At 68.2% G+C, this 22047-nt stretch overlaps 3 protein-coding genes across 8 annotated transcripts; 2 read left to right on the top strand and 1 right to left on the bottom strand.

The window, feature by feature from the left end:
- Window positions 1-141: 141 nt before the first annotated feature.
- On the bottom strand, window positions 142-1195 carry GPR3 (G protein-coupled receptor 3). The gene has a single exon (XM_075522559.1). It carries the CDS (start codon window positions 1193-1195, stop codon window positions 209-211), a length of 987 nt encoding a protein of 328 aa, XP_075378674.1. The 3' UTR covers window positions 142-208.
- Window positions 1196-4827: 3632 nt separating this feature from the next.
- On the top strand, window positions 4828-10869 carry CD164L2 (CD164 molecule like 2). Of its 2 annotated transcripts, none has more exons than XM_075522561.1 (6): window positions 4828-5057; window positions 6884-6988; window positions 7589-7666; window positions 7857-7922; window positions 8647-8812; window positions 10399-10869. In XM_075522561.1, the coding sequence occupies exons 1-6, from the start codon at window positions 4838-4840 to the stop codon at window positions 10403-10405; spliced, it is 642 nt and encodes a 213-aa protein (XP_075378676.1). In that variant the 5' UTR covers window positions 4828-4837; the 3' UTR covers window positions 10406-10869. The 2 variants fall into 2 exon arrangements, with proteins under 2 accessions (XP_075378676.1, XP_075378675.1); XM_075522560.1 differs by having other exon boundaries at window positions 7854-7922.
- A 1677-nt stretch (window positions 10870-12546) lies between these two features.
- Window positions 12547-22025, top strand: MAP3K6 (mitogen-activated protein kinase kinase kinase 6). Of its 5 annotated transcripts, none has more exons than XM_075522405.1 (28): window positions 12547-12978; window positions 13475-13614; window positions 14295-14318; window positions 14746-14933; window positions 15051-15219; window positions 15414-15520; window positions 15646-15816; window positions 16125-16237; window positions 16390-16549; window positions 16684-16834; window positions 17024-17131; window positions 17214-17263; window positions 17401-17496; window positions 17815-17899; window positions 18016-18102; window positions 18181-18298; window positions 18410-18546; window positions 18735-18840; window positions 18997-19154; window positions 19268-19448; window positions 19529-19682; window positions 19974-20139; window positions 20237-20422; window positions 20510-20615; window positions 20867-21095; window positions 21183-21438; window positions 21561-21637; window positions 21768-22025. In XM_075522405.1, the coding sequence occupies exons 1-28, from the start codon at window positions 12699-12701 to the stop codon at window positions 21841-21843; spliced, it is 3879 nt and encodes a 1292-aa protein (XP_075378520.1). In that variant the 5' UTR covers window positions 12547-12698; the 3' UTR covers window positions 21844-22025. The 5 variants fall into 5 exon arrangements, with proteins under 5 accessions (XP_075378520.1, XP_075378518.1, XP_075378519.1 ...); XM_075522403.1 differs by having other exon boundaries at window positions 17969-18102; window positions 18181-18308; XM_075522404.1 differs by having other exon boundaries at window positions 17812-17899.
- Window positions 22026-22047: the final 22 nt, after the last annotated feature.

Below are 22047 nucleotides of genomic sequence, written 5' to 3'. Positions count from 1 at the left end.
TTTCTCTCCTGTAAGTTCAAACAGTGGAAAAATAGAGGAAGAGAAGGGGTTGTGCCCAAAAGGACGGGGCTGGGAAGAGCTGCTTGATTCTGAGAGCTTCTGCGATGTGTCTCTGGGAATGAAGAGAAAAGGGGAAAAAAAAAAAGAAAATCCCCCAACCGCAATCGGTAAGTGAAAGGTGCAGAGAGGCTGGGGAGGGGGGGACGCGTCAGACGTCACTGGGGGAGCGGGACCGGAAAGGCATGGTGGAGGAGAAGCACCCGCAGCACACGGTCCACAGCACTTTCTGGATCTCCTGGTTCCTGAAGGCGTAAATGACGGGGTTGATCATGGAGTTGTAGGTGGCGGGGAGGAGGGTGACGTAGGTGTAGAGGGCCGGGTAGCTGTAATCCCCCAGGAGACAGTAAATGGCGAAGGGCAGCCAGCACGAAGCGAAGGTGCCCAGGATGACGGCCAAGGTGGCGATGCCTTTTCGGGTGGTGACGTAGTGGGAACTGGCCAGGAAATGTCTCTGGACGGCGATCTGGTGGGCGTGCCGGCAGACGATCTTACAGATCTGCACGTAGAGCTGGAGCATCACCGCAAAGACCATGAAGAAGGAGACGGAGAGGATGATGAGGTGGTTCTTCGTCAGGGGCTTGACAATGCTGCAGGCGGAGGGCTCCTTCAGGCAGTTCCAGCCCATGATGGGCAGGAGCCCGTAGCAGATGGAGGCTCCCCAGGTGAGGATCAACATGATATAAGTCCTGGTGACCGTCTTCTCCGAGTAGTAGGTCAGGGCGTTGTAGAGGGACAGGTAGCGGTCGATGGTGATGGTCAGCAAGCTGCTGACGCTGGCCGTGAAGGAGGTGACCAGGAGCCCCACCGTGAGCAGGCTGACCGCCTCCGACGGGATGAAGTAGACAAAGGCAAAATGCAGGATCAACCCCAAACCGGCCAGGAGGTCGGCTGTGGCCAAGCTGCCGATGAGGAGGAACATAGGAGCCCGGAAAGCTGGGGTGTAGAAGATGACCACCACCACGATGGCATTCTCGCAGGAGATAATGGTCCCGGAGATGCAGAGGACGACGTCCCACGGGTTCAAGGCGAGGGGCTGCACCACAGACTCCAGGTCCAAGGAGCTGCTGCTGCCGTTCCTGGCCGTGAACCAGCCTTGCTGGCCTTCGCTGGAGTTGGGGGGCCCTTCCTCCATCATGCTGGCGGAAGCTGACCTGCCGCAGCCAAAAGCAAGAGCAGCCCCCTCAGCACCCGCTGCCCGCAGCGGGGACCCACCCGAGCTGTCCCTGTGCCACCCACCCAGGGACAGTCCTCCCTCCCCCAAAAAGTTGTCTCCGGGAGGGGGGCGGAGCGGCGTGTGTTGAGCTGTTTGCTCAGAGGGGATTTTTCTGGACGAGGTGGTTTGGTTTTAATTCTTTTCGAAGCAAAGAGAAATAAATATGGGAATAAAGGGGGGGGGGAGGGAACCCCCTCCCAGCCCGCTCCTGTCTGCGGTAGCTGCTGGGGGGATTGTGCACTGCACGATTTTGGTGGATAAATACAGGGGAGCGGGGCCGGCCCCGGCTCACCCCCCCCACCCCCGCCGGGGCTTTGGGGCAACACTTGGGGGCTGCCAAGCAGCAAGTGGAGGGGGCGGCCCCGCTTACCCGGCACCGGCGGGGGGGAAAGGAGCCCTCCCGGCCCCGGGGACCCCCCTTTGCCTTGGGGGTCTGCCCCTCCCGGGGCACCCGGGCAGGCACCGCAGCCCCGGAGGGGGAGCACGGCTGCCCCTCGCCCTCCTTCCCATAGCGCTGCGCTTTGCCCAAGCGGGCTCACACCCCGCCGGTGTCCGTGTGTCCCCTCCCCGGTGTCCGTGTCCCCCCCCCCCCCCGCGGTGTCCGTGTCCCCCCCGGTGCCGGGCACTCACCTGCCGGGATGCTCGGCCGCGGCCCGGGCTGGGGGCCCGCTGCCATGGGCGCCGCCGAGTTATAGTGCCCGAGCCCCGCCGGGGGGTGGGGGGTGGGGGGGGGTGACTCACCGCCGCCCCCCCCCCAGCCCCGTTCGCCCCTCTGTGACGTCAATGGCGCGCCGGAGCCAATCAGCGCCCCGCGAGGCAGCGCGGGCGCGCGCGCGCCGCATAGTAATCGCGCCGGGGATGGAGCAGCCCATTCATAAAAACAGCCCCCCCCCCCCCCCCGGGACTCCCCCCCAGCCCGGGTCCCCCCGCCACGTCCTTGCGGGGCCGTGCTGCAGAGGAGGGGGCGCCGGGTCGCCCCCCCACACCATTGCAGAGGGTTGGGGGCTCCGCTGTGCGGGCTGGGCGTGGGAGGAGGAGGGGGCGGCCCGGGGGGAAAAAGGGGGGGGTGAAGCAGGGTCCTCCCCCGCCCCCGCACAGCCGGGGGTGCGCAGCCCCCCTCCGCCTCCCCAGCGGGTCCCCGCGGCCCGGGTTTCCCACGCGGGCCTGAATAATTCATCGCCGAGAGAACCGGGAAGGCCTGGCCCGCCGGGGGTGCTGCGGGAAGGGCGGCTGGCAGGGAGCCCTCCTCCCGGGGGAGGGGGCGGGGGGGAGAAGGCGTGCGCAGCCCCGGGACCCTGCCGGGACTCTCCCCCACGCCGGTTCCTCGAAGCCCGGTGCATTTCAGGCCTTCCCCGGCAACCTGCCCCCGCCGGGGGGGCGGGCGGGTTTGGCCAGTCCCGGCCCCGCTGCCGAAGCGCGGCGGCTCCCGGGGTGCCCGGGCCGGGCTGCGCCGCTGGGGCCGGGAGCCCCCGGTGCTCCTGGGCACGGCTGCAGCCGCCCCCTCGGTGCCCGGCCAGGGGCCAGGGAGGGCCCGGCCCGGCTCGGCTCGGCCCGGCCCGGCCCGGCGGGAGCTGTTCGCGGTGCTGAACGCCGCCGCGACGGCGCGGCCCCGGGTCCCGGCGGGGCCCCCCCGCATCCCCGACGGCTGCGGCCGCGTCCCGGGGGGGGGGGACGGCGGGACCGGCGGAGGGACCTCCCGCAGCCCCGGGCGGGGGGCGGTGCCCCGGGCGCGGGGCTGGGGGGCTGCGGCCGTGCGATGCGTGTGCAGTGGCGTCGGGCGGGCGGGCAGCGTGGGCAGTGCGCGGGCAGTGCGTGGGCAGGGTGTTCAGCGGGCTGTGTGCGTGCAGCGTGCAGGGAGAGCAGTGCGCAGGCAGTGGGCAGTGAGTACAGGGTGTGCAGCGTGTGCAGTGTGTGCAGTGCACGGGATATGCAGTGCGTAGGCAGTGTACAGTGTATGCAGTGAGGACAGTGTATGCAGTGAGTGCAGTGTGTGCAGTGAGTACAGCGTGGGTAGTATGTGCAGTGCACATGGTGTGCAGTGCACAGACAGTGTGCAGGGTGTGCAGTGAGTACGGTGTATGCAATGAGTACAGGGTGTGCAGGGTGTGCCGTGCACTGGGTGTGCAGTGAGTACAGTGTGTTCAGGGTGTGCAGTGTGTACAGTGTGTGCAGTGGATGCAGTGAACAGGGTGTGCAGTACGCAGGCAGTGTGCAGTAAGTGCAGTGTGTGCAGTGCGTGTAGTGTGTGCGGTGAGCACAGTGAGCGCAGTGTGTCCAGTGAGCACGGTGAGCGCAGTGTGTGCAATGAGTACAGTGTGTGCAGTGAGTACAGCATCTGCAGTGAGCACAGTGTGTGCAGTGCATACAGTGAGTACAGTGTGTGCAGGGTGTGCAGTGAGAGCAGCATGCGCAGTGTGTGTAGTGAGCACGGTGTGTGCAGTGAGCGCAGTGTATGCAATGAGCACAGTGTGTGCAGTGAGTACAGTGTATGCAGGGTGTGCAGTGAGCACAGTGTGCACAATGAGCACAGTGTGTGCAGTGAGTACAGTGTATGCAGGGTGTGCAGTGAGCACAGTGTGCGCAGTGTGCGCAGTGAGTGCAGTGAGTGCAGTGTGTGCAGTGAGCGCGGTGAGCGCAGTGTGTGCAGTGAGCACAGTGTGTGCGGTGTGTGTAGTGAGCGCAGTGTGTGCAGTGTGAACAGGGTGTGCAGGGTGTGCAGTGAGTGCAGCGTGTGCTGTGTGCACAGTGTGTGCGGTGTGTGCAGTGTGCGCAGTGTGTGCAGTGTGCGCAGTGTGTGCAATGAGTGGAGTGTGTGCAGTGAGTGCAGCATGTGCAGTGAGTACAGTGTATGCAGGGTGTGCAGTGAGCGCAGTGAGCGCAGTGTGTGCAGTGAGCACAGTGTGTGCAGTGAACGCAGTGTGTGCAGTGTGTGCAGTGCATGCGGTGCGTGCAGGGTGTGCAGTGAGCACAGTGTCAACAGTGAGCGCAGAGTGTGCAGTGTGTGCAGTGAGTACAGTGCGTGCAGTGTGAGCAGTGAGTGCAGTGAGTGCAGTGAGCACAGTGTGTGCGGCGTGTGCTGTGTGTGCAGGGTGCGCAGTAAGTGCAGTGTGTGCAGTGAGTGCAGCGTGTGCATTGAGTACAGTGTATGCAGGGTGAGCAGTGAGCGCAGTGTGCACAGTGAGCGCAGTGTGTGCAGTGAGTACAGTGTGCGCAGCGTGTGCAGTGAGCACAGTGTGTGCGGTGTGTGCGGTGTGTGCAGTGCGTGCGGTGTGTGCAGGGTGTGCAGCGAGCGCAGTGTCAGCAGCGAGCGCAGTGTGCGCAGCGCAGCGCGTTCCCCGGCGCAGTGCGCGCTGGGGTGCAGCGCCCGGCGGTCCGGCGCCCCCCGGGCCCGGGGCACCCCGCTTTCCCACGGGCACGGCAGGGTGCAGGCGGGGGCGTGGGGGGGGGTGCGCGCCTCCGGAGCGGGGCCCCCCGTGGGCCGGGCCCCCCGGGGCGGGGCGGGCCGATGCGGGGCCGCCCCTGCCCGCCCCCCGCCGCCGCCGGGGCCGCCTCCCGCGGGCGCGCATGTGCCCGGGCTGCGCTCCGCTCTCCCGGGAGCTCCGCCGCGCCGCAGCCGACAGCCCCCGCCGGGACCGGGCCGAGCCGAGCCGGGCCGGGCTGAGCCGAGCCTGGCTAAGCCGAGCAGAACCGGGCCGGGCCATGGCCCCGCCGTGCGCCGGGGCGCTGCGCTGCGCGCTGCTCTGCGCGCTGCTTTGCGCCCAGGGGCCCGCTCCCACCCGCGCAGGTACGGCCGGGGAGCGCGGGGGGGGGGGGGGTTGGCGAGGGGAGTTTGCAGCTTTGGAGCAGCCGAACTTTTTTTGGGAGGGGGAGGTTCTTTTTTTTTTCCGGGGTTCCCCTCGCCCCCGGCCCCCACCCGCCCCCCTCGCCCGTGATGGGAGCGGGAGAGCCCCATGCCCTCGGCTGGCCCTGGTCTGGGGGGCGAAGGACCCCTGCTCCTGCTCCCACCCGTGGGACTGGGACCCCCGGGTCAGGAGGGGTGCCCTGGGCTGCTGCGGGGCAGTGGGGTGCGGAGTCCGGCCTCCTCTCCGAAGAGCGGGGGAATCTCGTCATTCGTGGCGGTTCCCGTGGGGGAACGGGGAGCGGAGCCGTCACCCTCCTGCCCGGGGTGCCTGCAACTCTGGGCATTAATTATGCAAACCCCAGGCTTGCTTCTGCTCCCCTTCTCCCATCCCCCCGCTGCTCACAGGAGACATTTCCACCCTGACTTGTCCCACCGGTACCCACGCGTGTTCCCAGGGCACCCATCGCGACGGGGCTGCCCTCAGCCGGCCCCGCTGCCCCCCTTTATTTCCCTCTCCCTCCCCGCACCTGACGGCAGGAGCGGGAGTTGACAACGTTGGGCTCAAACGTCTGTTCCTGTGCCTGCCGCGATAAAAATAACTTAAATTATAAACCTGCCTGAAACCCTTGCGAACAAAGTCCTACTTTCCCATTGGTTCCTGGCAGGTCTCTAAATGCTGGAAGGGGGGGCCCGGCGGCGTGCCCACCACGCCGTAGCCATGGCAATGGGTCTGCAGCATCCCACTTCGTGCCTTCCGCCACCAGTTGCCCCCTTTGCTTTTGCTGGGGGAGGGCACTGGGAAAGGCATGTACTGGCCAGTCATGGCCAGGAGGACCCTAGAAGCTTGGGGGGCTGGAGCTGCCCACCCCAAAGGGAGGTGGTGTGGTGGGAAGCCCTCTGCAAAGCGCTGCCGGCGGGGATGGGGTGCAGCCGGCGTGGCAAAGCCAAGCACGAGGCTGGGTCGGTCCCTGCGTGGCAGAGACCCCCGGGGAGCCGGCCCAGGGGGGTGCCAGCCCCCAGCACCCTCCTGTGAGCCCTGGGGGGCTTGTTTGTCCCCTGAGAGCCTGGAAATACGTCCAGGGTGGGGAAGGGCTCCCGGCTTCTTCCCGGGATGGTGCAAACGCGGGCGTGGGCGTGGGACGCAGCGAGGTGCAGGCAGGGCCCGGCCACGGCTCCCCGTTGCAGCCTCCCTCGCTGACAGTCATCGCTGTAAATTAATGATGAGCGTGTGTGTGGGGGGGGGGGGAAGAGCTGGTGGCAGAGCAGCTCCGTGAACGCCCAAGTGACTCACTGCCATTGCTGGGGCGATGGGGAGCGGGGGGTCCTGCGGGACGGTCGGGGGGGCAGAGGGGCGATGCTGCTTAACTAACCCCGACCGGGCTGCTGGGAGCAGCCGGGCTGGTGCTGCTGCCTCCTCTCTTTTTAAATCTCCACCAAAAGATCTGGGGCTGGGGTGGGCTTGCCCTGCGCTGCGGCCCACCGTGGCTGTGGGTGATGAGGTGAGCCCTGTGTGTCCCGGGTGGCCGTGGGTGCTGGGAGCTGTGGGGTGCGGGATGTCCCCTCTCCGGAGAGCTGGTGATGCTACAAACACACCTGCAGCCGGCCAGGATGGGTCTGTTCATGGGTTTGGTGCTGCAAGTGGTGCCTTCATCCTTCCCAGTGCATCACGAGAAATCCTCCTCTGTGGAGCAGAGGGTCCAGCCCTGACCCCGGCTGACGGGGGGACGGATGCTGGCCCTGCCTTCACCCCTTTCCCCCGGCTTTGGCAGGAGAGTGCGGCGAGCTGAGGTCCTGCGAGACATGCACAGCCGGCACCGCCTCGCACAACACCACCGGCTGCGTCTGGGTGGGCTGCGGGACCCCCGAGGAGCCAGGTGAGGGGGCTCAGCCGTGTGGGGGGACAGCAAGGGGCTCCCACAGCCAGAGCTTACTCCGGGCCTCCCACCTGCAACCAGCCTTCCCCAGCCCCTGCCGTTGGGCTGGGGCTGTGCCGGGATGGTGCCGGCAGCTCAGCACCCTTGGGTGCCTGGTCCCAGCTGCTTTCCGTGGTCAAGGTCCGTCTCACCCGACTCATCCCGGGGGGAGGCAGGGGATCCGTGCCAGCCCAGCGGGCAGGGGTGCGGGATTTCGGTGTGTGCTGTCCCCAGCCATGCTGGGCTTGGGGTAATGCTGGGAGCCCTCCACCTCCCCCTCCATGGAGGCGTGGATGGAGCAGCACCAAGCGACGGAGATGGGAGAAAGCCAGCTGTTCATACAGCCCTTGTTTGGGGCTCTTCCTTGCCGGGGTGCAGATGCGAGCCCCAGCTTGCAGCCCCTCGGATGGATGCCCACCCCTGCGAACGAGTCCTCGCCATCCCAAACCCTCGGGTGCCCAGGGCAGCCCTGGGCCCAAATCCCATCGGCTGCACTGGGTGCCCCCACGGGCTGGTTTGCTGGGGGGTCTCTTGGGAAAACCCTGCTCCCTCTTCCCGCAGAGACGGGGAGCTGTGTGCAGAGAGGGGCGGCAGCACGGGAGACCTGTGCGCTCTACAACACCAGCACCCTGTGTCGAGGTAACCCCGCTCCCACTGCGAGAGCGGGTCCCCCCAGCCCCAGCAGCCTTCGGGACGGAGGTGCTGCCGCGGGTGCCGGGGCTGTGGGGATGAAATCCCACCCCTGGGACAGGGAAATGGGGTGGGGGTGCCTGGCGATGTCCCTTGACAACCCTTTTTCCCCCCTTCCCTGTGTCACTGCCTCCAGCAGCGCTGAAGCCCCCCACCGAAGAGCCTCCACGGTCCCGTAGCAAGGAGCCGGCAACACGCTCCCCAGGTGAGCGGGTCTGGGGGGGCAGGAGGTGGTGGGATGAGGTGGGGGGTCCGGGTGCCCCAGGGGACAGTGGCCAGTGGGGTGGGACAAGCCGCTTCCCTCCGTGTTTCGCATCCCCTTGGGAGGGATGAGCAGAGCCGCCCTCGGGGTCGCATCCATGGAGCTTCAACCCTGGCTGTGCCCCAGGAGGTGCCAGTGCCATCTCCGGGGTCACAGCTCGGTCCCTGTCCCCCCTCTCTGCCCCGAGCAATGCTGCTGTGGGCTGCAGCGATGCCAGGATGGGGCTGGGGGGGGTCGTAACACCCTGCAGCCCCTCCAAGAACCAGCCCTGCTGCCGTCCGTGCCGGGAAGTGCCGTCTCCGGCCGGGCTGGAGCAGGGGCTGGGAGCGGGGAAGGAGCCTCTTCCAGGAATCGGGAACTGGAGAGCATCGGGCTAATTACAGCGGGTAACCGGAGCCCGGAGCCCTCTGAATTATTGATCCCGCTGGGATCCTTTCACTGCTGGCTCCTCTCCCGCACGGTGCAGGCTGCTCTGGCATGGGAAGGGGCCGAGCCCATCCCTGCGTCTGCGTGTCGATGGGGACATCTCTGCGTGTTGATGGGGGCATCCCAGCCCCGTGGGGTCTGTGCGGACCCCACATCCCCTCTCCTTGGCAGGGGCATCAGTACCCCAGGGATGCCAACAGCACCCATAACCCCCCCACACAACGTTTTCCCCTGCCATTAGGGACCACCACCACCAGCGCCCCGTTGACAGGCAGCCCCGAATTTCACCCGCCCGGCTTCGACACGGCCAGCTTCATCGGTGGCATCGTGCTGGTGCTGAGCGTCCAAGCCGTGGTCTTCTTCATCATCAAGTTCATCAAGTCGAAGGACAGCACCTACCAAACGCTGTAAGGCTCCCACACCCCTGGCCGGGATGGCGGGGGGGGGACCCGTGCCAGCTCAAGGCTGGGCCAAGCCCACCCTTGAAGCCAAAAATGGGGGTCAGCCCCGGTGTGTGGGGCTCCGTGGCCCGTCTGGCCGTGTCCTGTCTCACAGCTGAGTGTTGTCTCCCGTGGCTGTTTGTGCCGGTCCATCGTCACCCGGTGGGGGGAGGATTTGGGAGATGGAGGGGCTCGTCCTCCCCTGCCTGTCCCCTCGCCGGTGTCCGGCTGTCCTGCCGCCTCCTCTGTCTGTTGCTGCCTGGCCGGATCCTGGCTCCGAGTCCCGTGGGAAGCACGGGGCCCCCAAATCCATCCCGCTGAGTTGAGCCAAGTGGGGGCCTGTTGCTCTTCTCCCCACTCACCTGGTGCCGTGGGGCTCGCCGTGTCTAACATGTGGGGCCGTGCCCCGTCTCTCTTTCCTTGCATGCTGCCAGAGAGGACAACCAGTAGGTGCTGGGTGCTGGCGGCGATGGGGAAGGGGCTGCCCCCCTGCACCCCCAGAGCTTGACCCTTCCTTCGCCCCTCCCCGGGGGGGGATGGCGTGGTCCCTCTCTCCTGGTTTGCATGAAGGGGGTTTCCCGGCTGGTTTGCTGTTTTCCTGGGAGTCGTTAGCGGTGGAAGGGAAGGGGGTGTCCCCCCCTCGCCCCCTTTTCATGCACGGAGGTCCTGCCGGGATGCAGCCGATGCACGGCCGCTTGGCACATCCGTGCCCCTTCTGCCACCCGGGCGGAGGTGTCCCCGGCCCCCCCGGCCCTGCGGCAGCAGGGTGCAGCCCCCCTCCCTGCCCCGAGCGCCCTTGGCAGGACGGGAGCTGCAGGGCCCAGTTTGGCCCCAGTTAGAGAGCACCCAGCAGCCCCACTCCCCACCCTGGGCACCCCCTTATCCCCCCTACTGCACCCCCTGCCCCATTGCCTCCCCACAGCCTTGGGGCTTGCCGGCAGGGGGGCTTGGGGTCCCCTCTTTCCCCGGCGGGCTCTTGGGTGCTTTTCCCTTCAGCATTTTGGCTGGAGCACCCAGCTCCCTGCCCCAACCCCGGCCCCCCCCAGCCCCTCGGTGCCCACCGGAGGAGCAGAGCCAGGGCCTTGCTGTGTGCTTTTGCTGTGCCTCTGTGTTGCTGTGGGGGTGTGTGGGGGGGTCCCCAGCCCCCCCCCTCTTTCTGTGTGTTGTTTTGGGGAGGGGGGTGCGTGCTGTGTGCCGTGGGGTGAGACTTGTAGCTCGGGCTGCCCCAATTAAACTCTGCGAGGTGGTGTCTGTCTCGTGTCCGGGGGGTTCGTGTAGCTGGGGTGAGGGTGCAGGGGGGGGCACGGCTGCAGAAAGCTTGTGCCCCCCATTCCTCTGCTGCGGTAGCTCCCATCCATGCACCCCACTTCCCAAGCGCGGGGACAACCCCTCCCCATGGCATTGCCACCCACACGGGTGCAGCGGGGTGGGCACTGGGCCACCCCTCCCTGCATCCCACTCCCTGGGGGCCGTGTGGGGCTGGACCCCCCCCCCCCCAGGCAAAGCTGCCCAGGCCCTTTCTGCTACGTGCTCTTCTCTGTCCGCTGCACCAGGATCTGAGGCCACCGCGCGCCCCAGGCTGGGGAGATGCTGCCCTCGTCCTCCCCAGGGCAGGCAGAGAAGAGGCCAGCGCTGCCGGCATCCCTGCCCGCTGCCGGCATCCCTGCCCGCTGCCGGACCGTTCCCCGCTGGCCGCAGGGCCCTGCCCACACCACAACTATGCAAAGCTGGCTCTGCCCCAGGTGCCCTCTCTTGCCCTGGGGGGACCAGGGTGGGCCACGTCACCCAGGCCTGTCCCCTGTCCCCAGCGCGGCTGGGGATGCTCCGGGGGGATTTGCACCCAGCGTGGCGACAGTCGCACCCTCCGGCCACCCCCCGGGGCGGGCAGGGCAGGGCGGAGGGGTGCAGCCGGGCACGGGGGTCCCATCCAGCCCTGAATCCCAGCCTTGGGCTCCCCCCCACCCCCTGCCCTGTGCTTGCCGGGAACCCGGGGAACCCAGGGCACCCCAGGGGATCAGAGGACACGTGGCTGCGGCTGGCAGCAGCGTGGCCCTTTGCCGGCCGAGCCCCCAGCCCCACGCCGGGCAGAGCCTGAGCCGGTGCAGGGGGGGCAGAGACCCAATAAAGGATTTTCCTCCTATTCCTGCTGTCCGAGTCGTTGTCATCCATCGCCCATCACCCCCAGAGCCCCAGTGGCGGGTGCTGCCCCGGGAGATTTTGGTTGCAAACCCCGTACCTTCATTTGGGGATGTGGCTGCGTCCTGCCCACAGGTTGGTGTTGGTGGGGGGTCCCGAGCGACTCCAGTCCTCCCAGTGACCAGGGGAGGGGAACCAGGGGAGGCTGGAGCAACAGGACATCATCCCTTCCTGTCCTGGGGATCTCAGCCTGTGGTGTCCCGCTCCGTGGGACACGTCCCCTTGCCTGGCCCCGGGGGGCTGCAGAGGGCAGGGGTGGCCAGGGGCCGAGGCTGGAGGAATTGGGGGAATTGCTGGGCTGGGCTCCCCGGCTCCAGATGAGCGTGGGCTGAGGGGGGACGCGCCTCTGCGGCCGCATCCAGCCCCGCTAACGCTGGGCACCCCAGGGATGGCGATGGGCAGGAGGGACGCGTTCCTTCCCGTGGCAGCAGGGGAGGAGGCCGGGCACGGCGTGTGCCGCAGCCACCGCACCCCGGGCTCTGCCTTCCCCGAAGCGGCGGTGGGGCTGAGCAGCAGGCCTGGGCAGGCAGGGCTCCGTGTCCCGCCGGCCCTGGGCACCCGACGTCCCCGCTCCTCCCTCTGCCCCGGGCCGGCCCGGCCCTGTCGTGGGAACAAGGCTGGGATGGGTGTCTGCCTGTGCGGTGGTGTCTGTCTGCGCGGTGGTTGTCTGTCTGCACGGTGTCGTCTGCCTGTACGGTGTTGTCTGCCTGCACAGACAGGCCAGGGTGCTGGCCCAGCCTGCCCCCCCTCTGCCCCCCCTCTGCCCCCCCTCTGCCCGCACCTCTGCCCGCTCGGCTCCCACCCCCAGCCAGGCCCCCGCCGGCTGCTTCCATCCCGTCTCCATCCCCCGGGGACCCTCCCCGGCCCCCCTCGCCCCGGCCAGGGGGATGCCGTGGGGATAGGGGGCGGGGGGGGGCTGCCCGGCCCTTCGCCCCCCGGAGCACCCCGGCTTCGCTTCGCCGCCGTTCCCGCCGCCCAGGCCACTTCGGGGCCGTTATTTCGGCTGCGACACGTGCAGGGAGGGGGAACCGGCCCCGGGCCCCCCCCCCGGCTCCCCCCAACTTCCCCTTCCCCTCGTTCCCCGTTTCGCAACCGGCCCTTTGCAACCGGTGCCCGTCCAGGGGCAGGATCCGGCCGGGGGGGCCCGTCCCGTTCCGGGGGGGGGCAGGCGGGGCCGCCGCTGATTCACGGCCGGGACAGGCGGAAGCGGTGCCCGGTGCCCGGGGCGGAGCGGGGCGGAGCGGAGCCCGGTGCGGGGCAGCCCCGGTGCGGATCAGCCCGGGAAGGAGCCCGGTGAGCGGGGCGGACCCTCCCGCTCTCCCGGGAGGGGAACGGGGCAGCCCGGTGCGGGGTGCGGGGACTCCCGGGAGGGGAACGGGGCAGCCCGGTGCGGGGTGCGGGGACTCCCGGGAGGGGAACGGGGCAGCCCGGTGCAGGACAGCCCGGTACAGGGTACAGGCTCTCCCGGGGGGGGGGCGCGGGGTGGGAGGATTAGGGGAGCCCGGTGCAGACTAGGGGCTCTCCCGGGGGGGTAAATAGGGCACCGTGGTGCAGGGCAGCCCGGTGCAAGGTAAAGGCTCTCCCGGTAAGGACCAGGGCAGCTCGGTGCAGGGTACGGGCTCTCCCGGTGCTCGGTGTGGGTCTGGCTGCCCCAGCCATGGAGGTGCCGGGGTCCGCCCCGGTCGCCGGGAGCTGCTGGCAGGACCCACTGGCTGTGGCGGGCACGACGGGCCGGCCGGTGTGCGGGACGCGGGGACAGGCGGACGGGCGACGGGTGCTGAGCGTCGTCTGCGTGCTGGGCCGGGAGCCGGCCGCCTGCCCCGCGCTGCGCAGCCTGCGGGCCGCCTGCCACGACCTGCGGGCACGCCTGCACACCTTGGCCTTCGGCACCCTGGCACTGGGTGACACCGCCACCCTCGACCGCTTCTACAACGCAGGTGAGGACGCGACCCGCTCCGCCGGCGGCATCCCCGGCGTGGGGTTTCTGTCACCCTCCTTTTCCTGCTCCTCTGCCTGGTTATCCCAGCTGTCTGGGAATAACTCGGCCGAGATTTTTCCCTAGCCCCTGTGCAGCTCCCGGCAGAGCTCTGCCAGCCATGCGCTCGGGTGGCTCGCTGTTTGCTTTTCTCCCTTCCTCCTGTTTACTTTCCTGGGTGACTGGACATTTGCTGGGACATCTTCCTCCCTGGCATTAAGCACCCGGGTGTGATTTTGGAAAGGGTGTTTTTTGTGGAGGGTTTGCTCAGGGTTCCACTCTGTGCCGGGGGGCAAGTGGGTGCCCCTCACTGTGGCCTCAGGTGCTGTGACAGCAGGGGCCATCCCCTCTCTTAGGGGATGTGGACCCCCCAAGCCTGGGTGTGGCTGGTTCCCCTTGCCCCGTGAATTCGGGGTCTGGCATCGGTCCCGTGAGCATCCCCGCCGTCCTGCCCGCAGACGTGGCCGTGGTGGATCTGAGCGACTCCGTCTGCCAGCCCTCCCTCTTCTACCACCTGGGCGTCCGCGAGAGCTTCAACATGTCCCACAACGTCCTGCTGTGCTGCCAGGCCGACCTGCCCCCCCTCCAGGCCCTGCAGGTCAGCGGGGACAGGGACCCCCCAGTCCCCCGGGTGCTGCTTCTCCAGGGTGGGAATAGCCCCGAGTGCCTGGAGCATCCGTGCCGGCAGGAGGGGGATCTCCATCCCTCCCCGGAGCCCAGCCGAGTTCCCACGGTCGCATCCTGCTCTGGCAGAGATTTTCCTGCGCCCGGATGGGATGAGGAGGGGATGGCTGGGGACCCCGGTGAGTCCCGGAGCTGGATGCGGGGTGCTGGGCTCTCCCCTGGCCCCAACCGGCCGGGAATTCGGGAACACGTGCTTTTCCCTGGGAAAAGCCGATTCCTTGGAAGCAAAACCCTCCGCACGGAAGGGGACGGTGGGAGGGATTCTCGCCGCTTGGGGGAAAAAATGTGGATGGGAGCACATCCAAGTCGACCCCAAACGTCTCCCTGACTCGGGGGAGCACCCGCTCAGAGCCCCCTTCCCTGTGCCGGGTTCGGATGAGAAGCCGGCTGCGTTTGCAGCCCTGCCTGGGGTGGGGGGGGTCCACGCACAATGCTCGTGGCGTGGGGGCGACCGGCCGCCCTCACGGCTCGGCCCTGGTGTCCCTTGCTGTCCCTGGCTGTTTTCCAGGTAACTCCGATCCCTGAGCCTGAAATCTGCCGATTTCTTTTGCTGGGGACGCTCATTAAATCCCTCCTCCTCCCCTCTCTCCCCAGGAGGACATCTGCCAGAAGAACTCGGTGCGTCTCTTGTCCCCGTGCTCGCTGCTGCCGTGCCGGGCGGGTTTAAGCCCCTCTCTCCCCCTCAGCTGCCTCTCCCCAGCCTGGGAGGGTGGACATTGCAGACAGGGAGCGAGACCTCTCCCCAGATCTGAGTTGGGGAGGGTGTCACTCGCTCAGGGCAAGCGCCAGGAACAGCAGCATGGAGAGGGGTACCTGGTTTTGAAAAGAAACAGGAGTGTTCACTCTGGAGCGTAATGATGGCAGTCAGAGATAAAGCTGCTTTGTCTTTCCCTGCTAATGACTTACGGAAGGTGGTTGTGTTAGCATGGCCTGTGTGGTCTGGGCTGTGTGGGCAGGCTTGGGGAGAGGGGGCTGGTCCATGACACGAGTAGAGGGGTTCTCAGCTCGGCTGGCACAGCCGCTCACCCCTTCTCCCCTCCCTCAGGACCTCTGCAGCAGCTACACCTTCATCCCCTATGCAGTGACCCCCCAGAACAAGGTCGTCTGCTGCGATGCCGGGGCCATGAAGTGCCTGACGGAGCTTTCCCTGCCCAGCTTCGAAACAGAGACCGTCTTCACCCCGCTGGCGGCCCGGCTCGTCCAACTGCTGGAGGGGGTCCCCACCAACTCCTGGTACTGCTGCCCACCCCTCCGGCTGCGGGCAAACTCCCATGCCCATGAGAGCCGGCAGGGCTTGGCGGAGAATTGCCACCACCCCAAAAGCCCCACGTCTCTGCCCCCCATCCCCAGCGGGTATTTTCGGGAGACGATCCGGCGGGATATCCGGAGGGCACGGGAGATGTACCGAGGGGAGCAGCTGAGCCGGGAGCTGGCCCGCATCCAGCAGCGCCTGGACAGCGTGGAGCTGCTCAGCCTGGACATCGTGGTGAACCTCCTCCTCTGCTACCGTGACGTGCAGGTGAGGGCTGGGGGGGGTCCCGGGGAGGTCCCGGGGGCCATGTCAGCATCTTGGGGGGGTGCTCCACAGCCTCCCCTTGCTCGGAGGAGCTTGCAACCCTCAGGGCTTGGCTGCTCTAAGGAGAGCATTGCCCCACAGAGCCGGGGACGGGCAGCACGGCAGCCACCGGCTCAGCCCCGCCGCTGTCCCCGCAGGATTACGATGCCATCATCTCGCTGGTGGAGACCCTCCAGGCGCTGCCAGCCTGCGCCGTGGCCGAGCAGCACAACGTCCGCTTCCACTACGCCTTCGCCCTCAGCCGGTGAGCGGCGGCGGGGGGGGGGGACACGCACCCCGGGCATCCAGATGGCACGGAGCCGGGGGGTCGGGGGACCAAGGGGCCGCGCCGACGGTGCCGTTTGCCGAGCGCCGGTCGCGTGTGCGCAGGCGTAACCGTGCCGGGGACCGGGAGAAGGCCCTGTCGGTGCTGCTGCCCGTGGTGGAGCACGGGGAGGGGGCTGCGCCCGACCTCCTCTGCTTGTGCGGCCGCATCTACAAGGACATGTTCATCAGCTCCGGCCTCACCGACACCAAAATGAGGGACCAGGCTTTCGACTGGTGAGGCTGGGGACACAGCTGGGGACAGGGCTGGGAGCTGCCTGCCTGCCCATGCCCCCGTCCAGGGGGTTTGCAGGGGCTCTGGGGGCTTTCCGGGCAGCGCAGCCCCATGTTTAAACCCCACCAGCAGCAACGCAGAGGCAGGTGACGCTAATTCCTGCTGGGCTTCTGGTTCTTTTTTGGGTTTTTCTGGTTTGGAAGCACTCCCCCATCATAGGGGGCAGCTCCAAGATGCTGAGGCAGCCGCGTTTTGGCTGGCGGGGGGGGGGTGGCAGCGCCCGTGCCCTCCACCCGGCATCTCTGCCCAGGTACAGCAAAGCCTTCAAGGTGGAGCCGAGCCTCCACGCGGGCATCAACGCTGCCGTCCTCCTCGTGGCCGCCGGGCACCAGTTCGAAACCTCCGTGCAGCTGCAGCAAATCGGTGGGTGCCCACCCGCAGGTCCTGGACCAGGATCCACCAGGGACGGGGACCGGGCGCGGGGGTCCATTGGCATCGGGGCACCCCCACAGCGGCCGTGCCCGGGTGCGGGGTTGCCGGTAGAGGCTTGATGGGGCTCCGGCTCCCGCATCCAGGGGTGAAGCTGAGCTGCCTGCAGGGTCGCAAGGGCAGCCTGGAGGAGCTGCACTATTATTGGGATGTGGGATTTTGCCTCGGAGCCGGCATCTTGGCCAACGACCTCAGCAAAGTCATCCAAGCCTCTGAGAAGCTCTACAAGCTTAACGCGCCGGGCTGGTATGGGACGGCACAGCACGTACCCACCCAGGCGAGACTACGTCTCCAGCCCCCCGTGGCTGCGCCCCAGGAGGGGGTTTAGGGGCTTTTAGGGGGTGCTGGGGACATCTCTCTCTCCCCCCACGTCCCCGCAGGTACCTGGTCTCGGTCATGGAGACCTTCCTGCTCTACAAACACTTCCAGAGGAGCCCACAGGTCCCCTCCGCCCGGCAGGAGCTGGCTGATTTCTGGCTGGGCTTCCTCCTCAAGGCGTGCCAGCCCTTCGTGGCTGCACCGCACTGCCCGGTGAGGGACCCCACGGAGCCCGGGGTGGTCGGCCCCGGGGACCACCCAGCGGTCCGGGTTCAAGGGGGTTTGGGGAGGCACCGAGCAGCCCACCGGTGCCAACCCAGGTGGGAGGATGGGTGTGCAGGGATGCGGGCTGGGGACCTGGCGGGTGGGGGGGGCTCACCCCATAGCCCCCCACTGCCACAGGTCCTGGTCCTGGAGCTCAGCAAGGTCCTGCGGCCGGCCCGGCTGGCACTGCACGGTGGCACAGAGGAGCCCGCCCTGACCATTGCCCTTGTCTGCCCCATGGAGGAGGTGGGGATGGGGCTGGGGGGGGGCTGGGGGGGGCTGGGGGGGTCCCCACCGACCCCCTCCTCACCTGCCCCTTCTCCTGCAGAAAGCGGCATTGAGCTGGACCTTTGTGGCCACGGCCATCCGGGGCGTCAGGTGAGTGTGTCCCTGGTCACTGGGTCCCTCGGTCCCTGGTCCCCTTGCCGGCAGGACCGAGGATGCCCCCCCCGTGTCCCACAGCCCCTCTGCCCGCCCCGTGGGCGCTGACGGGGCGGGGGGGCCTCTCCCTCCAGCATCTGCAAGTGCGACGAACGGGGCTGCTTCCTCTACGTGATGCACGTGGAGGAGGATTTCCAGCTCTACTTCCCCTCTCAGCAGCACTGCCGGTGGTGAGCAGAGGGTTGGGGGGCACAGGGACCCCCACATTGCTGGTGGGGACATGGGGGACCCCTAATCACTGCCCTGGTGAGCGGGGAGGGATGGGAGCATGCTATTTCTTCCCTACCTTAACTTTTGGGGGGAAGGGGTGTCCTAGGGACCCAACCCCTGCAGCTGGGTCCCACAAAGCGGGGTGGCACAGCCCCCCCCGTGCCACGGGTGGGGGACAGACTGGGAGGGGGAGCAGAAGCCCCTCTGTGCCGGGGGGTCGGTGGCTGGGTCGCCAGCGTCCTCACTGGGGCTCAGGACCATCGTCCTCCCGCCAGCAGGTTCTGCGACCAGATCCAGTCCCTCCTGGCCAAGCAGGCGGCGGGCGGCGAGGAGGTGCCCAGCCCCACGCAGCCCATCCTGGAGGTGAGATGGGGACACGGTGACGTGGGGCACCGGGTGGCACAGGCTGCCAGCCTGCACCTCTGCCCGCAGTACAGCTACGAGTACTCGGAGGCGGGCGAACGGGTGGTCCTGGGCAGGGGGACGTACGGGGTCGTCTACGCCGGGCGCTGCCTCAGCAACCAAGTGCGCATCGCTATCAAGGAGATCCCGGAGCGGGACAGCCGGTAGGTGCCGTGTTGGGGGGTCCCGGGGGGTCCCGGGGGACCCTGGGCAGCCCCTCACCCCGGTGTCCCACCGCGCAGGTACTCGCAGCCCTTGCACGAGGAGATCGCCTTGCACAAGCGCCTGCGGCACAGGAACATCGTGCAGTACCTGGGCTCCATCAGCCAGGATGGCTTCATCAAGATCTTCATGGAGGAGGTGCCGGGAGGTGGGCAGCGCCGGGGACGGGAGTTGGGGGTCAAAGGGGGACACCTGGCCATATGTGGGGTCTAAAGGGGGTTGCTGCCCCCCGCCGTGCCCCCTCTCCAGGGAGCCTTTCGTCCCTGCTGCGCTCCAAGTGGGGACCCCTGAAGGACAACGAACCCACCATCGTCTTCTACACCCGCCAGATCCTCAACGGGCTCAGCTACCTCCATGATAACCACATCGTGCACCGTGACATCAAGGTGAGGGGTTGGGGGGCATCACCCATCCTGGGGGCACGAGGCCTGACCCCCCCATCTCGAGGGGCACCAGGGAGCCAGGAGCTGCCTCTCCATGCCCAAAGCCCCCGGGGTGATGCCTGACGGCCCTGCTCAAGCTCCAGGAGCTTTTTGTGGCTTGGTTTTATTTTGGGGTGCCCTTCTCACACCAGGGAGACAACGTCCTCATCAACACGTACAGCGGGGTGCTGAAGATCTCCGACTTCGGTACCTCCAAGAGGCTGGCGGGCATCAGCCCCAGCACTGAGACCTTCACGGGTAGGGGCAGCCCGGGGCTGGGGCAGTGGGCTGCTGAGGACCAAATGATGGGGTCTGCATCCTTTGCACCCGCTACGGGAAGAAGGAGGTCCCACCCAGGGGGGAGTTTGGGTGGTGGATACAGGCTCCTCTTGACCCTCCTCATCCTCTCCCCAGGCACCCTGCAGTACATGGCCCCAGAAATCATCGACCAGGGGCCGTGGGGCTACGGGAAGCCAGCAGATATCTGGTCCTTGGGCTGCACCATCATTGAGATGGCCACGGGCAAGCCCCCCTTCTACGAGCTGGGCAGCCCCCAGGCTGCGATGTTCAAGGTACCCATGGGGCTGGGCAGGTGATGGGGGGGTTCCCCAGCCCTGAAATGCCCCCCCCTCCCTCCCCCGGGGTGGCCGGTCCCTTTGCAGCCCCACGAGTGCCTTCCCTCCAGGTGGGCATGTTCAAGATGCACCCGGAGGTGCCCGAGTCCATGTCGGACAAAGCCAAGACGTTCATCCTGCGCTGCTTCCAGGCCGACCCGGCCGAGCGGGCGACGGCTGCGGCGCTGCTGCAGGAGCCCTTCCTCGCCAGCGCCGGGAGGGCCCGGAGCCGGCCCGTGCCCCCGGCGGGGAGTGAGTCTGGGGGGACAGGATGGGGGGACCTGGCACGAGCTGCTAAATAACCATGGCCATCTCCATCATCTCCCTGGCAGGTGATCCCCCCCACTTTGAGCAGCAGGATGGGGATGTGGAGGGCAGCGATGGGAGCAGGGGCTGTTCCTCAGCCAGGCAGGATGCCCCGGTGAGGGGCACAGCGGGCAGCCCCCCGCTGCCTGGCGAGGCAGCCTCCGGCTGCAGCTACTTGGGGTAGGGCATCCCGGACACGGGGGCGATGGAGGGACCCCGGGCGGGGGTTGCTGGCTTTCTGCCTCCCATGACACCCGCTCGCCCCACCATGTTCCAGCACTGCACCCTGCGATGCCCCCTTGTTGTACCGGAGCATTGTATCCCTCCCCGTTACAGCCTGGGGGGCTTGCAGGAGGTCCCCCATGCCCTCTGCCAAGCCCAATGGCCGTGCCCACCCTGGGGCCACACTCCTAAATGCCCGAGGCCTGGGGGGGGGGGGGTGCAGTGCCGACCCTGCCCGCCTCCCCCCAGCACTGCCCAGGACTCGGCCGGCTCTGACCGCAGCCTGCGCTCGTCCTCCCCCGAGGAGAGCGGGGACGGGTTCCTCATGCGGAAGGACAGCAAGCGCCGGGCCACGCTGCACCGCGTCCTCACCGCCGAGGCACCAGGCATCATCGCTGCCTTGGAAGAGAGCCAGGTGGGTGCTGGGTGCCAGGGGTGGGGGGGGTCTGCACAGCAGCTGGGCGGAGGGTGGGCACGGCGGCAGTCCCCGAGCATCTCCTTTGCCCACCCAGAGCACGGCGGGTGCGAAATTGGGCTCGGAGCATCTCGCCCAGCTGCTGAGCTGCCTGCGGAGCTACATCCAGTGCCCCAGCCAGCACCAGCTACACCAGGACCTCCTGGCACTGCAGAACCAGCTGCGGGCGGAGGGGCTGAGCCTCCCCCACCTCCAGGCTCCCCTCTTTAGCTTCCAGGCAGCAGTGAGTGCCCGGGGTGGGGAGCGGTGGGGTGCTGAGTGGGTGATGCCCCGGCACAGCGATGCCCTGGCACGGCTCTGCCCCGTCCAGGTGAGACGGGCGCTGCGCCGGCATCACGTCAAACCCCACTGGATGTTTGCGCTGGACGACGCCGTGAGCCAGGCGGTGCAGGCGGCTTTCACCGTGCTGGTGAGAGGTGGGTGGCAACTGGGGGACGGCCAGGATGCGGGTGCGGGTCCCACCACCATGGCCGGGCGGGTGGAGGAAGAGGGCGGCTGGCCCGGGGTGGGCTGGGGGACTTTTGGGGTGCTGGGAAAGGGATATGAGGGGGGAGCCAGCACTGGGGCAGCCTTGGCTGGGCCCGGCTCCCCGTTTTTGTCCCCCATGCTCTGGGGTCCAAGGCCATCGGGCACCTCTCCGTGCCCACCACCACCTCTGCCCCCGCAGACCTGAGACCGAAGGCTGGCTGCCTCGGGGGGGACGGCACCAAGGACACGAGTGACGATGACAACCCCGTGCCGCCGAGGCTGTCCATCCCCAGGAGCCAGCCCCAGCAGGACAGCACCAATTCAGGGCTCGGCACTGGCCCCGGCACCCAGGCGGACTCCCTGCCCTCCCTGCGGGCACCCTCGGCGCTGGTGGCACAGCTCTGCCACCTCCGCACGGAGACGGGCAGGTAGGGCTTCGCCGGTCCTTGTGCCCCCATCTCCCTGGCTGCCATCCGTGCCCCCCGGGTGCCAGTCCGTGCCCCCCTCTCCCCCAGGCTGCTCCAGGAGCTGGCAGAGAAGGAGCAGGAGTGGCAGCGGCTGATGCAGCGGGTGCTTCGCTCTGGGGACAATGACACCGCGGTCCCCAGCCGGCCCCAGCGCAGCGGGGAGCACGGGGAGGCCCCCCCAGGATGCTTCGCCCTGGGGCAGGGTTGTTCACCCCCAAGCCCTCGGCCCCACCGGGGACGGGCTGACCCCCTCCTCCTCGAGTGGCTGCGGCAGCACGGCACGGACCCGGCCACCACGGCCACGGTGAGGCCCATGGTCACTTGGCACGCGGAGCTACGTGGGGGCTGGGGGTCGGGCCCCGCCGGTGTGAGCAGGGCAGCCCCCCCCAGCACTGCCCCCCAACACCCCCCCGCCACCTCCCGCAGCTCCTCTCCCACGGCTTCACCCTGCGGGACCTGCTGGGCTGTGCCACCCGTGACGACCTCTTCTACGTGGGCATCAGGTACCCCCAGCCTGCGCTGCCCCTCCTGGCCTGGCCGGGGGGGGGGGGGGGGGGAGAGCAGGGGGGGGCAGTGCTGGGTGGGGGGACACGGCTTGGTCCCCTCCCGCCAGCAGCCCCCATGTCCCAGCAGGCGCGGGCCGGCGTATCGCCTCTGGGCAGCCATCCTGGAGCGCCGGCGGACCCTCGCCCAGCAGGAAGGGGAGTGAGCCCCGGCCCCAGCCCTGTGACACAGCCCCGGGGGACCCAGCCACCGCAGCCCCGGGGCTGCCACCACGGGGGGCTGGCAGGATGGCGACGGAGGGGACACCCCCATACCGGGCGCAGGTGGACGCAGCGGCTCCAGCCCCACGCCGGAAGGAGAAGTCGGGGTACGGTGCCCGCGGCAATAAACAGCTGCCAAACGTGCCCTC

The sequence above is a fragment of the Mycteria americana genome, chromosome 21, assembly GCF_035582795.1.
Source record: "Mycteria americana isolate JAX WOST 10 ecotype Jacksonville Zoo and Gardens chromosome 21, USCA_MyAme_1.0, whole genome shotgun sequence".
Taxonomy (NCBI): domain Eukaryota; kingdom Metazoa; phylum Chordata; class Aves; order Ciconiiformes; family Ciconiidae; genus Mycteria; species Mycteria americana.
This window is presented reverse-complemented; position numbering and strand designations above follow the sequence as displayed.

Bases quoted from the DNA above. Each gene is read 5' to 3' on its own strand.
- GPR3 (XM_075522559.1), bottom strand. From the start codon at position 1,195: ATGATGGAGGAAGGGCCCCCCAACTCCAGCGAAGGCCAGCAAGGCTGG.
- MAP3K6 (XM_075522401.1), top strand. From the start codon at position 12,699: ATGGAGGTGCCGGGGTCCGCCCCGGTCGCCGGGAGCTGCTGGCAGGAC. The intron at 15,220-15,413 runs GTGAGGGCTGGG...CTGTCCCCGCAG, and splicing joins TCTGCTACCGTGACGTGCAG to GATTACGATGCCATCATCTC. The intron at 18,841-18,996 runs GTAGGGGCAGCC...TCCTCTCCCCAG, and splicing joins CAGCACTGAGACCTTCACGG to GCACCCTGCAGTACATGGCC.
- CD164L2 (XM_075522560.1), top strand. From the start codon at position 4,838: ATGTGCCCGGGCTGCGCTCCGCTCTCCCGGGAGCTCCGCCGCGCCGCA. The intron at 5,058-6,883 runs GTACGGCCGGGG...CGGCTTTGGCAG, and splicing joins GCCCGCTCCCACCCGCGCAG to GAGAGTGCGGCGAGCTGAGG. The intron at 6,989-7,588 runs GTGAGGGGGCTC...CTCTTCCCGCAG, and splicing joins CGGGACCCCCGAGGAGCCAG to AGACGGGGAGCTGTGTGCAG.